At 40.0% G+C, this 20,204-nt stretch overlaps 3 protein-coding genes across 5 annotated transcripts in view; all 3 read right to left on the bottom strand.

Moving 5' to 3' along the window:
* Window positions 1–2,143, bottom strand: part of nsd1a (nuclear receptor binding SET domain protein 1a) — a 32,669-nt gene extending 30,526 nt beyond the window's left edge. The window contains exons 1-3 of one of the 2 annotated variants that reach the window (XR_005281994.1): window positions 1,776–2,143; window positions 1,479–1,664; window positions 115–1,085 (exon numbers count right to left, since the gene is read on the bottom strand). Coding sequence is in view for 1 of the 2 variants with exons in the window: in XM_038299171.1 (XP_038155099.1) it covers window positions 115–1,068 (954 nt within the window). In the remaining variant the exon portion in view is untranslated. Of the gene's footprint in view, window positions 1–114; window positions 1,086–1,478 lie in introns of both variants that reach the window. The other variant, XM_038299171.1, reaches the window with a different exon arrangement.
* A 1,625-nt stretch (window positions 2,144–3,768) lies between these two features.
* si:ch1073-44g3.1 (UPF0461 protein C5orf24 homolog) lies at window positions 3,769–5,819 on the bottom strand. 2 transcript variants are annotated; one of them, XM_038299193.1, is made up of 2 exons: window positions 5,626–5,819; window positions 3,769–5,455 (listed from the first exon to the last, which is right to left on the bottom strand). In XM_038299193.1, exon 2 carries the CDS (start codon window positions 5,438–5,440, stop codon window positions 4,769–4,771), a length of 672 nt encoding a protein of 223 aa, XP_038155121.1. In that variant the 5' UTR covers window positions 5,441–5,455; window positions 5,626–5,819; the 3' UTR covers window positions 3,769–4,768. The 2 variants fall into 2 exon arrangements, with proteins under 2 accessions (XP_038155121.1, XP_038155123.1); XM_038299195.1 differs by having other exon boundaries at window positions 3,769–5,451.
* A 4,294-nt stretch (window positions 5,820–10,113) lies between these two features.
* atp5po (ATP synthase peripheral stalk subunit OSCP) lies at window positions 10,114–19,697 on the bottom strand. Its single transcript, XM_038299052.1, has 7 exons — window positions 19,572–19,697; window positions 19,229–19,279; window positions 19,021–19,131; window positions 11,619–11,748; window positions 10,613–10,725; window positions 10,432–10,518; window positions 10,114–10,348 (listed from the first exon to the last, which is right to left on the bottom strand). The coding sequence occupies exons 1-7, from the start codon at window positions 19,596–19,598 to the stop codon at window positions 10,238–10,240; spliced, it is 630 nt and encodes a 209-aa protein (XP_038154980.1). The 5' UTR covers window positions 19,599–19,697; the 3' UTR covers window positions 10,114–10,237.
* Window positions 19,698–20,204: the final 507 nt, after the last annotated feature.

Here is a 20,204-nt window from a genome sequence, read left to right as displayed (position 1 = left end):
TCATGTGCTGCACAGTCCTTCTCTTCATGCTTTGGTTTTCTCTGCTGCAAAATGTTGCAAATGTTCCTTCGGCAACAAAAGTGCAGCCAAACAAACACCCCCCCCCCAACTCACATTAGAGTTGGTGCCAGCTGGCGAGACAAGTCCAGGCTCAACAGGAGAGGTGAGTTCAACGTCGCTGTCTGACTCCTGGCCCACTTTCCACCCGTCTATCATAGTGATTTCTGGCAGTGCGCTGGGGCTTAGTGTGGGGTTCAGTTCAGAAATAGTTTTGGACATCAGATTGAAGACTGTGGGTTTGTAAGTTCTTCTCTCCAACCCTGAGTTACTTTTATTCCCAGTGACGTTTCGCTCCTGGGTCGTGCTTGAGGAGTGCTGTAAAGTTTTGAGCGCCTGAACCCCGCCGTGCCCCTCATCCTCCTCCTTGATGTCCCCGCTGTCAAACAGCACGGATCCAAAATGGAGGAACCCATTGGGAATGGGCGAGCAGCGCTCAAAGCTGTCCGCGCTGCGAGGGGAGAACCCGTTTTTGCTCCCGTCCTGTAGAGTTTCAAAAGAGTCCATGTTGTCTGCGCCGGAGGACGAAGGTAGCTGGATCTGCAGTGGGTCGAATCCATCTTCTTCATCAGTGATTGGACTTGTAGAGCGGAAGCTGCCCCTGGGATGAAGGTCCGAGTCTTTGCTGGTCATCCGCTGCGGTCTCCTCTGAGGGCTGTAACCTGTTTGCAGAGTCTCAAAGGGCTCAGCTTCATCAGTGCCAGGAGACGAGGACAGCTGGACAGGTGGAGACTTGAACTCGTCGTCCTCATCTTCGTCGTTGGTGACTGGACTTGCAAAGCGCAGGCTGCTCCTGTCCTGTGGTCTCCATTGAGGGCTGTAGCAGTTAAAGGGCTCCAGCTGACTGTATCCCAGGAAAGCCGGCTGAGGCAGCTGGCCCGGTCCACGGGTTACGGTGCCACACTGGTTCCTATAAGAAGTGCCCAGAGGGCCATTTCGGGCCCTCCTCTCTGGCTGGCTGGGGCCAAACACTGATCCAACCCTAGGACCCGGTCTGTATGACTGATTCATGCTGTCATCCTTATATCCTGTTAAACAAACAAAGATAAAACACAGTTAGAAAAGAGAGTAATGGCGCTCAGTTTCACCATGAATCCATTAAGAGGCGAACTCACAAACCTTAGACTATCCTCTCTCTCACACACACACACACAGCATGGCCTCCATTGTAAAAAGGCCAACTCTGGACAAAAACCCTGAACACATCCACACCTTTCTATTTACAAATATTTGAAAAAATGCGCCGCTGTCGATTGTGGGTCATGGCGATCGCTCAGGCTGTGGTGGCGGTGGTGACACTAAAGCCATCACAGAAAAATAACAAAAAGATCGGATCACACAAACAAGCTACAGCCGCTCATAGGAAGCTACTATTAACACACACACTGTCAACACGTGGGGAAAAAGGGCGAAATACCCACCATTTGGAGGTCGGTCACCGTGAAACCAACAGCGGATCTTTGTTGGAGTGACACAAAGCGACGGCTTTCTGCACAATCCCGGCTGCAGCAGCTCTGCTTGTGGTAGCAGGCCTCGGCTCGGCTCTCATTCTCGGCACTTCATCGCCTCATCAGCAGCAGCAGCAGCAGCGACGGCGGGGCCCTCCTCTTTAAAAAAAATGTCAGCTTTACAGTCAAACAGAGGACTAAAGCTGCTGTTACACCATGAGTGCCGGTTTCCCCTCCTTTCTGCTCAAGCAGATTAGGCCTATTTATTACATGTTTTATCTGCGTCCCAGTCGAAGTGCCCCCGGTTATGTTAAAACAAGCCCAGGCTGCCTGTGTTGGTGAGCAGCGACCAATCGGCACTGCTACCCAACCCCCCGTATGCTCCGCAGAGGGCCGTGACACTCACTCACACAAACACGGGCCGAATCACTAACACGCACGTTAAGGACACCCAGGTTAAGTTAGGGAAACTGTAAAACAGTGGTAATAAACGTAGGACGGAAGCAGTAGAAGAATGAGCCGCGTTGGTGTCTAAAAGTGGACTCCGTGTGTTGCTTTGTGACCGAGCGGAGTGGGTTTTTAAAGCCACTTTAACGGCCTCCCCGGTCAGCCCTCTGTGTCTCTCTCTCTGTACGCCATGTTGTCTTCTGCGCGGAGAAAGCTGGCAGGAGGAAGCAGGCCGCCAGCCAGGCGCAAGAAAAAAGAAAGAGATAAAAGCGAACTGCTACGCTGTGAAAACTTTAAAAAATAAACATGGCTATAAAGATATCACATAAACATACCCCGTTACATAAGTATTCACGAATTCAAATGCGCTAATATATGTAAAAGAAGCGCACAGTAGGCTGGAGCCCTCTCTGAGTCACACTGATTACAGCTTTCAACTTATCGACGCTTTCCTCTTTCATTTTCAAACCATTACTTTAATAAAACTCTGAAATCTTTCTAGAAATACCCGATAGGTAACATAGATATCAGTAAACAGTAGCTATATACGATTAAAAGTAGAACATGACCCAGTTTTTTTTATCAGCCGTCTCCTTTTTTACATATCTCTGTAAACACATCAAAAATACTGTAAACTTAATCGTAGTAGTGATTTTACACAATGTATTATGGATTTAAAGATTTCTCACAAAGTACTTACTATTGTCTGTCAGACCAAAACCCCCCTAGTGGTTAAGTGGCGCACTGCAAAGCCAAAAGCCTATAACAGAATCTGAAAGTGTTTAATACAAGTTTATTTTTGTCACTCTTCCAGTTTAGAACAGAAAATCAAAATAAATTATCTAACATTATTGTATATATAGTAGTAGTAGCACGAAACAGTAAACAAGAAGTACATGTTTATTAATAATATGTAACAACCTATTTTTTTTAATGTAAAAAGATAATTACAGTACTACCGTCATGGAAAACTGTAGATCTGATGCTTTTTTCTTTCTAGTTTTAAGCTGAACATTAACTGGAAACAAAGCTTAAGCAAAATCTCTTTTTTCATCAAGATGTTTCTTGATAAACTAGTATTTTAAACTTAAATAGTTTTTTTTGTGTTGGAACTGTCCCATGAACACTGACCTTAACTGAGCTCTAAATGTTCCACAGTTCCCCCTTAACCGCCTAACTTTTACTTTACTGGGGAATTTAGTGAACATTATTAACATTTATGACAGATTTATATTGTAAAAACGCTGTACAGTTCAGTGTTTTATTTATTTTCTTAACTCTGTCACTAATTCTGTTATTTTTATACACTTTTTTAAGGTCCACATTTATGTGACCACTTTTGCTATAATCTTTTGCTGCTGTAACACTGCAATCTCTCCATTGTGGGACAATAAAGGAAATGTTCTATTCTATTCTAAGAACACACAAAATCTATTCAAAAACAGACCCCAGGCTGGGAATCAAACCCAACAACTGATGTGCTCCAAACTTAATAATTAGATGAATAATTTATAAATAGTTTTAAAATTCATTATTTGTATTTGTCTAATTTAAAAAAAAATCTGTTTCATTGCCTAAACACTGACTGATGGAGATTAATTACTAAGCAGGGGGAAGAAATGTCTGTTTTTGGTCCCTCATTATGGGCTCTTCAATGTTGGCCTCAGTTCTTTATAAACTATATGATGACACATAATCAAACTTTGAACTTTTTAAATTGTAAAGCTTAAAGAAATAAACTGATACTTAGTGAATAAAGTGGTAAGAAATGTGACCACTATGGCGATGCAAATTAGCAAACTGATCTGGAGTCAAATAGTTGAAAAGGTTTTTAATTATGGTTTCACATACAGCACATTGAGATTTAACATATGCATATTTGAGATTTTCAGTTAAGAATAAGTATGACAACACAAATAATGGAAGTGCTTATGATACGTTCAACGACATGTAGGAAATACATTTATATTTACAAAGTGCGGAAAGAATAAATACTGTGCTCATAAAGTAGGAAGTTTAGAAGTTGGAGCTAAACAGAAACTTAAAAACAAACTGTTTAATGAGATGTACCAATCAGTTTTTCACATAACGTGTTTTTTTCCTTCTTTCTGTATCAGCAAGGAAAGGCCAGGAAGTGCTTTTCTATATATTTATATATTTTTTTTTCACCTTAGTTCTGGTGCTTGTTTTTTTTTTTTTTTTTTTTTTTCACAAAGTAAAACACATACTGTACAACTAGATGGGTCAAACTTTCTGTCTAGGGAGGAAAATGTATGAAATCAATGCTTCAGAAAGTAAAATTTAAACAAAGGCAAAATCCAAAGGAAGGAAATGCTCTGGAGCCAGGGCTCGCTCAAGCATTTATCAGGCCTGAAGCAGAATTGGATTTTCAGGGGCCCACCTTCAGTTCTTCTCACCTTTATAATGTCCATCCTTGCTTGCAATTAGACTGTCGTTTTTTCATTCCTTTGACATTATTAAATGCATAAATTGCACTACATACAAAGTGCTGTTATTGAACAAGCAGTGGCCAAACTATCATTTATGAATTAAAGTTGAGCCCCTAAAAGGTTTTATTTTAAAGTTCAGTTATACCTTAGGTACACCTGACTGGTGAAAAAACAAAAAATCAGACAAAAAGGCTACATTTGTTTGTTGTTGTTTTTTTTCTAATTTTGGTTTGTTTGCATACATGCATGCATGTGTAAAATACACTTTAATCGCCTTATTAGCAGTGTGTGAAAAGACAGTTTTTTTCTTTATAAAAAACAAAACCCAAGTTTTTTGACGCATGCAACCAAATGAGGGAGATGTGTTTAATCAGTGGGTTCATCCACTTTGCTGCTGGCATCACAGAGGTCTCTAGGTTCCATGATGGCGTACGGAAACGTTGCAACTTCGCTGCCAGGGAAGTCCAGTTTCTTAGGAATGCTGCAGTTGCTCAAGTCAAGAGTTTTTGCAGCATCACAACAACCAAATTCCAGCTTCTTGAGGCGAGATAGACTCTTAATGCTACCTGGGGGTCTTCCTGGGCTGACTTTATACCCTGCCGCCTTGGTTGTTCCAAGGGGTCTCCCTGGACTGGTTTTGAACCCGGCCGCCCTAGTCGTGCCCAGCGGGCGTCCGGTGCTTGTGCGGTACCCGGCCAACTTTGTGGTCCCAGCCGGCCTCCCTCTCCGCCCTGACTTAGCAGAGCCTTTCTTTTTCTTGGAGCCATCCGGGACCAGGGCCTCGGCAGCCCCGATCCTCACTGCCTGTGGCTGGAAATCCCCCTGGCTCTCCTGCAACTGGCATGTCATGGCTTTGTGTATTCCCTGTGGCAAAGGGGCAAGGCTGGCAAGGGACAGCTGCAAACCAGGGTTTGTGGGAGAGGCGTAGAACTTGTTGGAGTGAGTGCTGCATAAATCAAAGTGGGTAGCTGGATGACAGTCCTCTGCCAGCCCACTGATACAGAAGTCACTGCTGCTGTTGCTCAATCGGTGCATCATTTCTTTTCTTTCTGTCTGGGTGCAGATTGGTAGAAACATTAGGAACATGTGAAGAGTGACAAATGCAAAATAAGCTGCTTACTTTGATGAAGCAAATAGGCCTGCTTTTTTTTTTAAACAAAGTACAACACAAACATAAATGAAAACAATAAACCATAAGCTATGCAAAAGGAAACAGTTCGTACCTCATTTATTTTGGGGTGTTGTGCTGGAAGGGGGCGATTGTGTCTCGTAAAGGTTTGTCCCCCTCGGGAAGCAACATCATCCCTGCGCAGCCTGCTCCGATGGTCCGGTCCGGGAACAACAGCTGTTCTCAGGCCTGCTTAATCCTGACCGAGGAAGAGCAGACCGGCAGCCATTTTTGACCCAAAAAAAAAAAAAAAAAATTGATAAAACAGCATTGTCCGAGCGCGCATGCGCAGAGGCGGGGTTTAGAACACGTAAGGATTGGGAGTGGCGCGAGGAGGATCCGATAAAGCAAAAGACCCTCTGATTGAAGCTCTGATTTTTACACAGGAGTACTAGAGCTAGGCTAGAGATTTTTCTTTTCATTTTTTTTTTATTATTTCGAGGATAAAGTCGTAATATTACGAGAATAAAGTTTCAATATTACGACAATGAAGTCAGGGGCGTCACCTGACCCAATGCTATACAGGGGCACACTAGGGCACCAAAAAACATTTTTTTTATGGCAATTGTTTAATTTAAAAAAGCATGGGCACAGATAATTACGGAAGAAGAATAGGGACACTTAAAACATTTAAAAAGTTAACAAATTTTGAGTGTAATATGAGAAAAAGGTCAGAATTCTGACTTTTTTCTCAAAATTCTCACTTTAATCTCAGAATTCTTTTTTTCTCAAAATCCTGACTTTGATTCAGACTTTTCTCAGAATTCTGACTTAAATCTAAGAATTCTGACTTTTCTTTCTCAGAATTCTTTTTTCTCAAATTCTGATTTTAATCTCAGAATTCTGACTTTATTCCCAGAGTCCTGACTTTAATCTCAAATTCTAAATGAATTCTGACAGCTAACAAACATTTAAGTATCAAGTCATAGCCATGTTTTAGACACTAAACTAGCTCTCTTGTTTTAATCACATTCTGCTCTTCCAATAATGAAATAGTATCACCAGTGAGCCCTCTGGCACGTAAAAAGTCACCTAATTCCGTAATTTTCCACCAATGTGTTACTGGCCCTCCCAAACAACTCACATCTTTGTAAGTGAAGCGAGTGCTCCCACATCTCCTTCCTTCACGATGCCCATATACATTAAGATCCAAAATTCTGAGATTAAAGTCAGAATTCTGGCGTTTTCCCATATTAAACTGACATATTTATATATCAGTTAACTTTTTCTGTTTTTCCAGTGGCCCTAATCCTCTTTCGTAGACAATGCCAGCATGCGAGCAAATATTTTATAAATCAATTGTACAATGAGATTGTTATTTTCTGCATCATTAAATATCTACCTGAACCAAACTGAATTGAATTGGCCCACCTGTGAACTTAACTTTATATCTCTAATCCACTACTGATGAAGGCACAGTTTATCTCATTAAATATCTGTCAGCAAACATGAACTTGAAAACTAAAAAACTTGAAATGTGCAACTGTAAAAGGAAAAACAAAAGAAGAACCTCTACAGGTGCTGGTCATAAAATTAGAATATCATGAAAAAGTAGATTGATTTCAGTAATTCCATTTAAAAAGTGAAACTTGTATATTATATTCATACATTACATACAAACTCATATATTTCAGATGTTTATTTTGTTTAATTTTGATGATTACAAATGACAACAAATGAAAATCTCAAATTCATCATATCAGAAAATTAGAATATTACTGAAGACCAATAAAAACAAAGGATTTATAGAAATGTTGGCCAACTGAAAAGTATGAACATGAAAAGTATGAGCATGTACAGCACTCAGTATTTAGTTGGGCCTCCTTTGGCCTGTATTACTGCAGCAATGCGGCGTGGCATGGAGTCGATCAGTCTGTGGCACTGCTCAGGTGTTATGATAGCCCAGGTTGCTCTAATAGTGGCTTTTAGCTCTTCTGAATTGTTGGGTCTGGTGTATTGCATCTTCTTCTTCACAATACCCCATAGATTTTCTATGGGGTTAAGGTCAGGAGAGTTTGCTGGCCAATTAAGAACAGGGATACCATGGTCCTTCAACCAGGTACTGGTAGCTTTGGCACTGTGTGCAGGTGCCAAGTCCTGTTGGAAAATTAAATCTGCATCTCCAAAAAGTTGGTCAGCTGCAGGAAGCATGAAGTGCTCTAAAACTTCCTGGTATGTGGCTGCGTTGACCCTGGACCTCAGAAAACACAATGGACCAACACCAGCAGATGACATGGCACCCCAAACCATCACTGACTGTGGAAACTTTACACTGGACTTCAAGCAACGTGGATGAAGTGCCTCTCTTCTTTTCCTCCAGACTCTGGGACCTTGATTTCCAAAGGAAATGCAAAATTTACTTTCATCAGAGAACATGACTTTGGACCACTCACCAGCAGTCCAGTCCTGTTTCTCTTTAGACGCTTCTGACGCTGTCTGTGGTTCAAGAGTGGCTTGACACAAGGAATGCGACAGCAGAAACCCATGTCTTTCATACGTCTGTGTGTGGTGGTTCTTGAAGCACTCACTCCAGCTGCAGTCCACTCTTTGTGAATCTCCCCCACATTTTTGAACGGGTTTTGTTTCACAATCCTCTCCAGGGTGCGGTTATCTCTCTTGCTTGTACACTTTTTTCGACCACATCTTTTCCTTCCCTTCGCCTCTCTATTAATGTGCTTGGACACTGAGCTCTGTGAACAGCCAGCCTCTTTAGCGATGACCTTTTGTGTCTTGCCCTCCTTGTGCAAGGTGTTGATGGTCGTCTTTTGGACAACTGTCAAGTCAGCAGTCTTCCCCATGATTGTGTAGCCTATAGAACTAGACTGAAAGACCATTTAAAGGCTTTTGCAGGTGGTTTGAGTTAATTAGCTGATTAGAGTGTGGCACCAGGGGCCATCAATTTTGAACCTTTTCACAATATTCTAATTTTCTGATATGATGAATTTGAGATTTTAATTTGTTGTCATTTGTAATCATCAAAATTAAACAAAATAAACATCTGAAATATATGAGTTTGTATGTAATGTATGAATATAATATACAAGTTTCACTTTTTAAATGGAATTACTGAAATCAATCTACTTTTTCATGATATTCTAATTTTATGACCAGCACCTGTATATACATACATGTCTGTGTTTATAATTTCTATTCTCTCTTCTTGTCAACACTAGCCAGGCCCTAATAATCCACCGTAGATATTCGGCCAAGATTAAGAATTTTATATTTTAAGTAAAAACTAGTGTTGCACCGATGCCATTTTTTGGCCCCGATACAGATACCCGATACCTGGCTGTGCAGTATCGGTCGATACCGATACCATAATAATGTAAAATAATTGCCATCATGGCTTTGTCAAGCTGCTGCCTACCTTTGTGAAGCACAAAAAAAATCTAATACAAAGTGAATCCAGTAGAACTTTTTATTGCCTACCTGGAATGTGTGACAAAACCCATCTGCTGTCTAACGCATGTTAAGTATAAATTCAAAAATCTACAGCGGGGTTCTTCATCTCGTCACTGCTTCATCAGTACAACTTTAATGCAATAATAAACTGGTTTATCTGTTCATTATTCCCCAGAATACCTACATTTACTGACTTAATGTATACTCTGTCAGCTTTCATCATATTTATAAATCCATATCTGTCAATAAAATAATTTTTTCAAAATCTTTGCTCTAGACTTTTTACTTAGGCACATTTGTCATTTTGTATAAACTCTGTGTATACAAAACTAAATTTCATTTTGTGCAGCTCTCATTTGATGTCAGTTTGATGCAGTGTGTGACATGATTTAAAGTTTTTCCAACTGTTCAGCAGTGTGGCAACAATGGGAAAGAAGCTGTTCCAGAACCTGCTGGCCCCACATCAAATGCTGAGAAGCCTTTTCCCAGAGGGCGGCAGGGAGTTGTCCATTGGGACACGCGGCGCTGGGATGAAATGTGTCGGTTCCAAAAGTTAAGAGAAATACTTAAAATCGAGTGAGCTGGTCTCTTTAGACTGCTTTAAAATGATCTTAAAGGAATGCAGGTATTTGTATGCAACTTTCGAGTTTAGTTTGAAATTGTCTTGGTGATTGTTAAAATATGTTTTATATAATTTAATTTTTTGAATAGTAAATATTTGTGCTAATAGCCAAAACTGACAAATAACCACTAACCGTCTTGGTCAGGGCATGTTTGTGAGACATTTTTTTATCTCAATGAGACTTTTCCTGGTTAAATAGAAATTATGAACATCACTGTACTTTATTCTTTTATTAACAATAGGGTGCAAATGCCCAGTTATTTTCATATCATCCAAATATTTTTCTTTTCATTCACATCAGTGGAAATCTTGCCTTCTTTTTCCTTCATACTCCATAAAAATCCATAAATTGAATGTTAAATTTAAAATCATATAGAGCAGATCTCTGTCTATTGGTCACTTCCCTGATTTCTAAAGGCTGTTAACCGTTGGGACCATTTCACGTCCTGACATAAGTCTGAGAAGCATAAATACGTTTGTTAAGTGTCTGACATTCTGAAAGAAGAAAAAAGGTAATTCTGTTTTTTGTAGTTTTTATTAACATCTATATGAAGTTAAGCACAGACACTGGATTTAAGGAGCAACCGCAGTGCTAGGACAAGTAGCAATATTTATGTTTGCAAAATTAAGTCCACGGGACTTAAGTCTCCCTGATGAGCTGGGTCAGCTTCTGGATCTTTGTTTTAGTGGACATGTCCACATATTTGTCACCAATGCTGACAATCATGCCTCCCAGGATCGAAGGATCTGACTGTAAAGAGAAAACAAGTAGAAAATTACATTAAGGTAAAAGAAAAAAATGTGTTCATGCAGTTTGAAAGCAACACGCTTTACCTTTGTTTCCAGCTTGATAGTTTCGCCCTTCAGAAGAAAGCCTTTTAGGGCTACTTTCAGTTCAGCAAGACTAGCTTCATCCAAAGGCTGAAGCCACAACAAAACATAATGGTACCATTAATGAAAACCACAAACACAATCACAACAGTGCAGTGATCCACAGATTAAATTGGACTCATACCTGAGCAGTGGTGACAGAGCAGATCACCTCTCCACGGTGTGCACTCATCATTTTGCCAAAAGCAGTGATAACGTCAGCAGTCAGATTAAGGCGACCATTATCTGCCAGAACATCTGAAGAAAAAAAACAAAACACCATGAACATGAGCAGATATTTCACAGACTACAAACAATTTTGCTTCTTTCAATCTCCAACAACTTCTATTTCAATTGTTCTTCAATTCAAGGCCACAAACAGTTTTCTTAACCTTTTCTATGTGCCTTTGCTCCAACACACTCGAGTCAAATAATCATGTCACTGACAGAACCTGGCTCCTTCCGGAAAGTAAAATCAGAAAGGAGACTTCAGCGTCACCCAGTTCCTGCTGACGGCCCCAAATTGATTAATCTGTTGATTATTTTTTGAATTAAATGGTTAATTATCGGATAGCCAAAGTTTATTTAAATATGTTTTTTTTTTTCCTAAATTAAACCAGGTGAAAATAAAACATTTCCACTTGAGGAGTTCTGGATTGAGAATATTGACAGATGAAAAAAAAATGTTTTGTCTCAAATGCAATTTTGTTAAAGAAATTTTGATACAATTACTGCTCTAAGTGGGTCACTTTGTTAGTTAAAGGCATATTTTACAGTCTCTTTACTCCAATTAACGATCAATCGATTACTAAATTAGTTCATAATTATTTCAAAAATCGATTAATCCAATTACTCGTTTCAGCCCAAGGCCCCACTCGCCACTAGACGCTACAGTTTGCCAAAATCCTTTTTGTCGTCTCTGTGACGGATGCTAACCTCTTTGATCTGAGCAATCCAACTGGTTTGGAGACACCGTTTTTTTTGGGGGGGATATTAGCGTTTAGTCTTTCAGTAAAATCCTGACGTAACAAAGCTGACTCCTTTGACTATTCATAGTTATAACAATTCATTGAAAAATGTATTTTTAAAACTATTTCCTCTAAATGGTTAAGAGCCACAACATGGAGGTGGAGAAATAAAGGATCACTCACTGATGAGGTTGATGGTGAGCGGAGAAACCTTGGCCTTTCCAAGAGCATCATGGAAAGCCTTCTGCTTGATGCTTCGCTTGACATGAGGGTTCAACACAATACCAGATATCTTAGGGTCCTTGATCAGAACCTAAGGAAACAAAGTGACCAAAAAAAAAAATAAAATATGAGAAAAGGATTATGATCTGGATCATCATCAAAATATAATGGATTGTTTCTTGGCATGAGGCGCACCTTTGGGAAAATTTCATTAAAGTCTGTTCAAAACTTTTCAAGTTATCGTGCAAACAGGAAGACAAACAAAGACAAAAACCCTCCTAAAAACAACCGCTTTGACTTAGGTAAAAATGCACTTTAATTTAAAATTTTTTTTTTTTGACAATATACAGACCATATAATGTAATTCCATAGACTACTGAAAAAACTGCTAACCTAGAGGGAGGTTATTTAGGACAAACTCAATACAAATGGTATGTTACTTTAACATAGTATAAGATTCTCTTCACTCAGACATGTTTTTCTTGTTTAATTTGGAAGTTTTAAATCTTAGAAATGATTTGGTCAAAACAAATTAAGCTCCTAAGTCTAACATACCCAACAGTGTAGGTGCACCGTATAGAAAACACTAAAACAGCTAAATAAAGCACAGAATGAGTGTCACTATCCCAAAAACATTTGGTTTTACAATGTTTTTAAATAAGCAACAAACACTAAAAGGACTTAGCTTAGTTGGCATTTTACAATGCCCTATTTGTTGGGAAACTGTGGATTTCCATTTGCTTTTATTCATGGGAAAAGTAAAGGCGAATTCTCCCTGAACGCGAAACCTGCAAAACTTTTGCCAGTTACGCCTGCATTTGCGGCGCCTTGATATTCGCCGGACCATAGAAAGCCTGCTAAGGCTGACTGGGAGTAGGACAGTGGTACACTATATTGCCAAAAGTATTTGCTCACCTGCCTTGACTCACATATGAGCTTAAGTGACATCCCGTTCCTAATCCATAGGGTTCAATATGACGTCGGTCCACCCTTTGCAGCTAGAACAGCTTCAACTCTTCTGGGAAGGCTGTCCACAAGGTTTAGGAGTGTGTTTATGGGAATTTTTGACCATTCTTCCAGAAGCGCATTTGTGAGGTCGCACACTGATGTTGGACGAGAAGGCCTGGCTCTCAGTCTCCGCTCTAATTCATCCCAAAGGTGTTCTATCGGGTTGAGGTCAGGACTCTGTGCAGGCCAGTCAAGTTCATCCACACCAGACTCTGTCATCCATGTCTTTATGGACCTTGCTTTGTGCACTGGTGCACAGTCATGTTGGAAGAGGAAGGGGCCAGCTCCAAACTGTTCCCACAAAGTTGGGAGCATGGAATTGTCCAAAATGTCTTGGTATGCTGAAGCATTCAGAGTTCCTTTCACTGGAACTAAGGGGCCAAGCCCAGCTCCTGAAAAACAACCCCACACCATAATCCCCCCTCCACCAAACTTTACACTTGTCACAATGCAGTCAGACAAGTACCGTTCTCCTGGCAACCGCCAAACCCAGACCCGTCCATCAGATTGCCAGATGGAGAAGCGCGATTCGTCACTCCAGAGAACGCGTCTCCACTGCTCTAGAGTCCAGTGGCGGCGTGCTTTACACCACCGCATCCGACGCTTTGCATTGCAATTGGTGATGTACAGGTGCTGGTCATAAAATTAGAATATCATGAAAAAGTAGATTGATTTCAGTAATTCCATTTAAAAAGTGAAACTTGTATATTATATTCATACATTACATACAAACTCATATATTTCAGATGTTTATTTTGTTTAATTTTGATGATTACAAATGACAACAAATGAAAATCTCAAATTCATCATATCAGAAAATTAGAATATTGTGAAAAGGTTCAAAATTGATGGCCCCTGGTGCCACACTCTAATCAGCTAATTAACTCAAACCACCTGCAAAAGCCTTTAAATGGTCTTTCAGTCTAGTTCTATAGGCTACACAATCATGGGGAAGACTGCTGACTTGACAGTTGTCCAAAAGACGACCATCGACACCTTGCACAAGGAGGGCAAGACACAAAAGGTCATCGCTAAAGAGGCTGGCTGTTCACAGAGCTCAGTGTCCAAGCACATTAATAGAGAGGCGAAGGGAAGGAAAAGATGTGGTCGAAAAAAGTGTACAAGCAAGAGAGATAACCGCACCCTGGAGAGGATTGTGAAACAAAACCCCTTCAAAAATGTGGGGGAGATTCACAAAGAGTGGACTGCAGCTGGAGTGAGTGCTTCAAGAACCACCACACACAGACGTATGAAAGACATGGGTTTCTGCTGTCGCATTCCTTGTGTCAAGCCACTCTTGAACCACAGACAGCGTCAGAAGCGTCTAAAGAGAAACAGGACTGGACTGCTGGTGAGTGGTCCAAAGTCATGTTCTCTGATGAAAGTAAATTTTGCATTTCCTTTGGAAATCAAGGTCCCAGAGTCTGGAGGAAAAGAAGAGAGGCACTTCATCCACGTTGCTTGAAGTCCAGTGTAAAGTTTCCACAGTCAGTGATGGTTTGGGGTGCCATGTCATCTGCTGGTGTTGGTCCATTGTGTTTTCTGAGGTCCAGGGTCAACGCAGCCACATACCAGGAAGTTTTAGAGCACTTCATGCTTCCTGCAGCTGACCAACTTTTTGGAGATGCAGATTTCATTTTCCAACAGGACTTGGCACCTGCACACAGTGCCAAAGCTACCAGTACCTGGTTGAAGGACCATGGTATCCCTGTTCTTAATTGGCCAGCAAACTCTCCTGACCTTAACCCCATAGAAAATCTATGGGGTATTGTGAAGAAGAAGATGCAATACACCAGACCCAACAATTCAGAAGAGCTAAAAGCCACTATTAGAGCAACCTGGGCTATCATAACACCTGAGCAGTGCCACAGACTGATCGACTCCATGCCACGCCGCATTGCTGCAGTAATACAGGCCAAAGGAGGCCCAACTAAATACTGAGTGCTGTACATGCTCATACTTTTCATGTTCATACTTTTCAGTTGGCCAACATTTCTATAAATCCTTTGTTTTTATTGGTCTTCAGTAATATTCTAATTTTCTGATATGATGAATTTGAGATTTTCATTTGTTGTCATTTGTAATCATCAAAATTAAACAAAATAAACATCTGAAATATATGAGTTTGTATGTAATGTATGAATATAATATACAAGTTTCACTTTTTAAATGGAATTACTGAAATCAATCTACTTTTTCATGATATTCTAATTTTATGACCAGCACCTGTATGGCTTGGATGCAGCTGCTCGACCATGGAAACCCATTCCATGAAGCTCTCTGCGCACTGTTCTTGAGCTAATCTGAAGGCCACATGAAGTTTGGAGGTCTGTAGTGATTGACTCTGCAGAAAGTTGGCGACCTCTTCGCACTATGCGCGTCAGCATCCGCTGACCCCGCTCCGTCAGTTTACGTGGCCTACCACTTCGTGGCTGAGTTGCTGTCGTTCCCAAACACTTCCATTTTCTTATAATACAGCTGACAGTTGACTGTGGAATATTTAGGAGCGAGGAAATTTCACGACTGGATTTGTTGCACAGGTGGCATCCTATCACAGTTCCACGCTGGAATTCACTGAGCTCCTGAGAGCGACCCATTCTTTCACAAATGTTTGTAAAAACAGTCTGCATGCCTAGGTGCTTGAATTTATACACCTGTGGCCATGGAAGTGATTGGAACACCTGATTCCAATAATTTGGATGGGTGAGCAAATACTTTTGGCAATATAGTGTATATTAGAGAAGCCAGCCTGGCAGAGCTAGGAGAGGCTATGGCTGGCTGGTGCTAGCCTCTAGAGGCTAACTGGGGGAGATGAAAGGAGTATCGGAGAGGATCAGCAAAGCTTGCCCGGGTAGACACCAGTGAAGGTGGGGACGGAATATATCGTCTGCGATGGAGATAACACAACGAAAAAGTCCTTCAAGGTCTAAATTATAACAGCCTTTTAAAAAGCCACATTATATCCTCTTCAGAGCATTCCTACTTAATCCTTTGTTTACATTAGTTTCTCTCCCTTATTTAATTAGAAGAAAAAAAAAAAAAAAGAAGCTGGTCTCCACCGTGCTCCTTCACTGTAGCTCACAGCCACATCTAGTCTCTGACTGGATTTCATGACGCGAATGTTACCAGAAGTTCAGATGTCTCCACTTCATTCACGGGTGAGATGGCGATCAAATGGCGCAAGCTTCGTAAAAATTGCACAGTTCGCTTGCTGCTCCATACTAACATGGAGCGAATCTTTCGCTTGAAATTTGCATTTGGTGTGAACGTTCCTTATATTTTACAGGGAAAAGCCACAGCGTTTACCCTTTGTTTCTGTGTGCATTAAGGCGACAGAAACAGTACAACTGTGATGGAACCAATATTAGAAAAGTAATTTCCCTCTGGGATTATTAAAGTATGTCCGAGTCTGAAAGTCAGACGCCATGTACGTCTCTTTACATTAAATTTCAGTATGTCACTTTTGCTTAACACAAAAGTTTATAAACTGAGGGTGTAACCATTCAATCATCCGATCACACAGGTTTTTATTTTCCTTTTTGCAGCCCGACTGTCATTTGGCTTAGAGCAGCTACAAATCTTTTCCCACATGTACTAAACTGAAAGAAATAAAACTAAACACAAAGGCGTCAAGAAGCCATGCAGCAGTAGTTAACTTTTGGTAATGCTTGAGTTCGCATTAACTGACCTGGGCTGTGTCCGAACGTCCACCCAAACCCCCTAACCCCTCAATCACTAAATAGAGCGGGGACTATATAGAGAATGTTAGTGATTTTACTTAACTGACTGGACAGAGAACCAATATTTTTCACTCCCCAATTGTCATGCGACTCCAGCTCCCTGTACGGTGCCTGTATCTTCTTTGCTATTTCTTGATCCAAAAACAGAAGTTTGCTAGGAAAGATTTTGCAAAGCATTCTTGGATTCATCTGCTCATTTAGGGACCATTGGCGTACATTACTTTTCAAGGTGCATTGTGGGAAATTTTGAATCCACCATTTTTAGACAAGCATAACATGGCCTAATTCCTATATAGTGCTCTATACGGGGATAAGGGAGAATGATCGGACACAGCTATAGTCACCAGATGGTAATTACGACAACTGAAGATTGGAAGAAGCAGCCAGGGCGCCACCCACTGGCTGCGAAGAGTTAAAGTCGTAGCTATCTCTGCCGGAATTGTAATACAGGGGATGCGTCCTCTGGAGGCCAGATTCGAAGGCCAATTACGTCATAGCGCTGAGGTCTGTTCGGATTGCAAGACTCCTCGTTATGCGGCCGACAAATGCATCCTTCTTTTTGCCCGTTAGCCTTGGTTATCCCAGGATTTATTGCAAGACCAAGCAAGCTGCCTGCTCCATGCTCAGAGGAAAACTGTACTTGGCACCGAACAGTGGTGAATATTGGAAGTGCAGTTTAATATATAATACAACTATGTAAGTTAGTTCCATCTGAAAATAATGAAAATTGTTTTTTTTAAATAGTTTTTGAGTCAGATATGTGGACGGTAATAATTGGTTAATTGAAAGGTTTTTATCTGTTACTGTGTAAATGGGTTTGGCTGCAATTTAAGGACAGCTTCTAATATATCTGCAGCTTGACTATAAATCTGATATGATTTTTATTTTTTTATTGTTATATAGCCCAATTTACTTAACTAAGTTTTTTTTTGTTGAAGAGATTTTGCTGCTATATTTTTATGCATACATTGTTTAGATTTACTTATATCTTTCTTCTCCTTTAATATCATTACATTTGCTTTTATTTGTTCATGCTCCCGGTGGTTGTCACCTTTATTCCACTCTTTATTCTCATGAGTGTAGTCTTTGTTCACTTTACAACAAAAAAAATAATCTAAAAAAACAAAACAAAAAACACAGTAGTGAGAAGTTTGGTATTCATCTTTTCCTGCTTTTTGTGTCTCACAGTAGCTAGGTGACAGAGCATACAGGCAGTGAAAGCCGTGGAAGGTCAAAACTCTTCCGGTCCCCTGATTTCCACAGACCTTGAATGATCCTGTCTAGTTAGACCGCGTCTTTGTACAACGCAGCCCATGAATTCGAATTCAGCCTATATTGATTTCTTCTATATTTTTTTAAAGGAAAAAAATAAATATGCAATATGATTTTTAAAATAACCATAATCACTTTTTGGTGAAAATCTTTGTTTTCTTTGGACACAAGCATAAAAAAAATAACAATGAAAGTAACCATTTTGGAAATTTAGCCATTATAAAATTCAGTTTGTGAGAAAAACAAAGAGAAATAAACAAGGGCATAGGGCTAACCCGCTGGTCGGCAACCAGCGGTTCCGACCCCCGGGACCCACAAGCGGCTCTATAGCACACCCCTTGTGGCTCCCTGGAGCTTTTTCAAAACATTTGTGAAAATCGATTTTTTTTGTTTGATTTAATATGTTGTGCAGGAGGTCAACAAAAATTTATTATGTTTTCCAATGCTGTAAAGCTTTGTATAATAAATATAAACAATAATTTGCGTCATAGCCATAGAGATCAATGGTCATAACTTGCAACCAGCGTGGCGCGGTGAAAGCGTTCACTGCTCCTCCTTTACCTCATGCTGCTATGTGACATTTGCTCCAGGATAAACATTTAATCATGAAGGTTTATTTTAAATGTAAGCTTACATAGTCCTTTTCTATAGTGGGATAATACATTTAGAGCCAGTGTTGCCATACGAGGGATATATAAGACTTTCACATTTTTGCGGTTACAAACGGATTTATTTTTTGTTTTTTGGTCCAATATGGCTCTTGGAGCAGTTTGGGTTGCCGACCCCTGGGCTAATCCATGCCAGAATTTGTTAAGGACTTAACATGTAAATATTTATTTTAATCTTTGCTTCACAGAAATGATCAAAGGAGAGATGGAGTTAGAGTTTTAGTTTTTTGCTCAGAATATATTTCATTTCAATTCAGTTTATTTCTATAGCACCAATTCACAACACATGTCATCTCAAGGCACTTTACAGTTCACCAGATCATCCAGTCAAATTGATTCAAGGTTTTCTAAGGAAAAAAAAATTAATTAAATCGACTCATTGACTGGAATGCAATCCCTCACACTAAGGATGCTTGTAGCGACAGTGGAGAGGAAAAACTCCCTTTTAACAGGAAGAAACCTCCATCAGAACTAGGCTCAGTCCGAGCGGCCATCTGCTGAGGCCGACTGGGGTTCAAGGAGACAGAAGCAGAGATACTATTAGGCGGTAAACTTTCAAAATTAATCCAGCCCTTTTAAAACAGTCTGATATTAGAGTAGAACTAGTTCTTGTTATGATGAAGTGGTACTAAAGTGGATTACTTACAGTAAAAATAAAAAAAAAGGATTACTTACAGTAACTTTCCCCAGCTCCTGCTCCACTTGGTCCAGTTTGTTCTGCTTACTGGCTGCAGAGAACAGAGCTGTAGCATAACGGCCCTCCACCCCATACACCTGAATGGGAGGCTGAAAATAAAACATGAAAAGAATCAATCATCCAATTCAGCAGCAGCTCAGTGCAATAATGACTTGGCAGGTTAACAAATTCGGTCGAACCATTTACCTTAATCAGTTTAGCAACTGGTCTGATAACAGACGTGCTGAACATGCGGGCCTGGATGGAAGGAAGGACAGAACTGTTAAAGAAACTATCTGCACACAAACAAAGCAAAACGTTTTTATTTTGACGTCTTCTGTGCCGTTTACATTACGGGCGGTTAGCTGCGAAGCTAACAGGTTAGCAGTCATTCAAGTGCACAGAGACGTTAACATGTTGTGAACATTTAGGGTCACTCTCTCACCACCGAAACACGTATAGTATATAAAACAGCCCACTAAGCTTGGCCTATATCGGCTGGAAATACGGTAATATGTTGCAAAAGGCAAGAAATGGTTCAATGTCTTACCTGCTGTCCTAGCATGTGTGCTGCCATTTTCTCCTACAGCTGTCCAGAGTAGGACGGCAGACTGCGCATGTGTAGCAGAGAAGGAGGCGCCTCTTCTTCTTCTATGTTAAATGGTGGATTGCAAACAGTTTATAGGTGCATACCGCCACCTACTGTACATGAGTGTGTAGCTCTATAGTTCCACCTACTATATTCTATTTTTTATTTTAGTGTTATGTAAAAATAAAAACAATGCTTTATGAATAGCCAAATTTTCTTCCCTATCTCCCGGAGGAGGCGCCTCTCATGGGAAATGTAGTTTTTAACCAAGGCGCGATCAAACAGGCCTATTATAATTTTATAAAACGTATAAGTAAAAATTTATTAGCTATCATCATGATCATGATCATCATCATGATCATGATCATCATCATGATCGTAATGATAATTGTTAGTAGTAGTAACAATTTTTTTTATTATTAACTTTGCTAAAAGCATAAATAATGTGTGTGTATATATACATATATATACACATTTTATATATATATATATATATATATATATATATATATATATATATATATATATATATATATATATATATATATATATATATATATATATATATATATATATATAGCACAACCATAAGGA

This window comes from Cyprinodon tularosa, unplaced genomic scaffold (genome assembly GCF_016077235.1).
Source record: "Cyprinodon tularosa strain WSP-4 unplaced genomic scaffold, ASM1607723v1 ctg42, whole genome shotgun sequence".
Taxonomy (NCBI): Eukaryota; Metazoa; Chordata; class Actinopteri; order Cyprinodontiformes; family Cyprinodontidae; genus Cyprinodon; species Cyprinodon tularosa.
The sequence above is the reverse complement of the archived record's forward strand: the minus strand, read 5'-3'. Positions and strand labels throughout refer to the sequence as shown.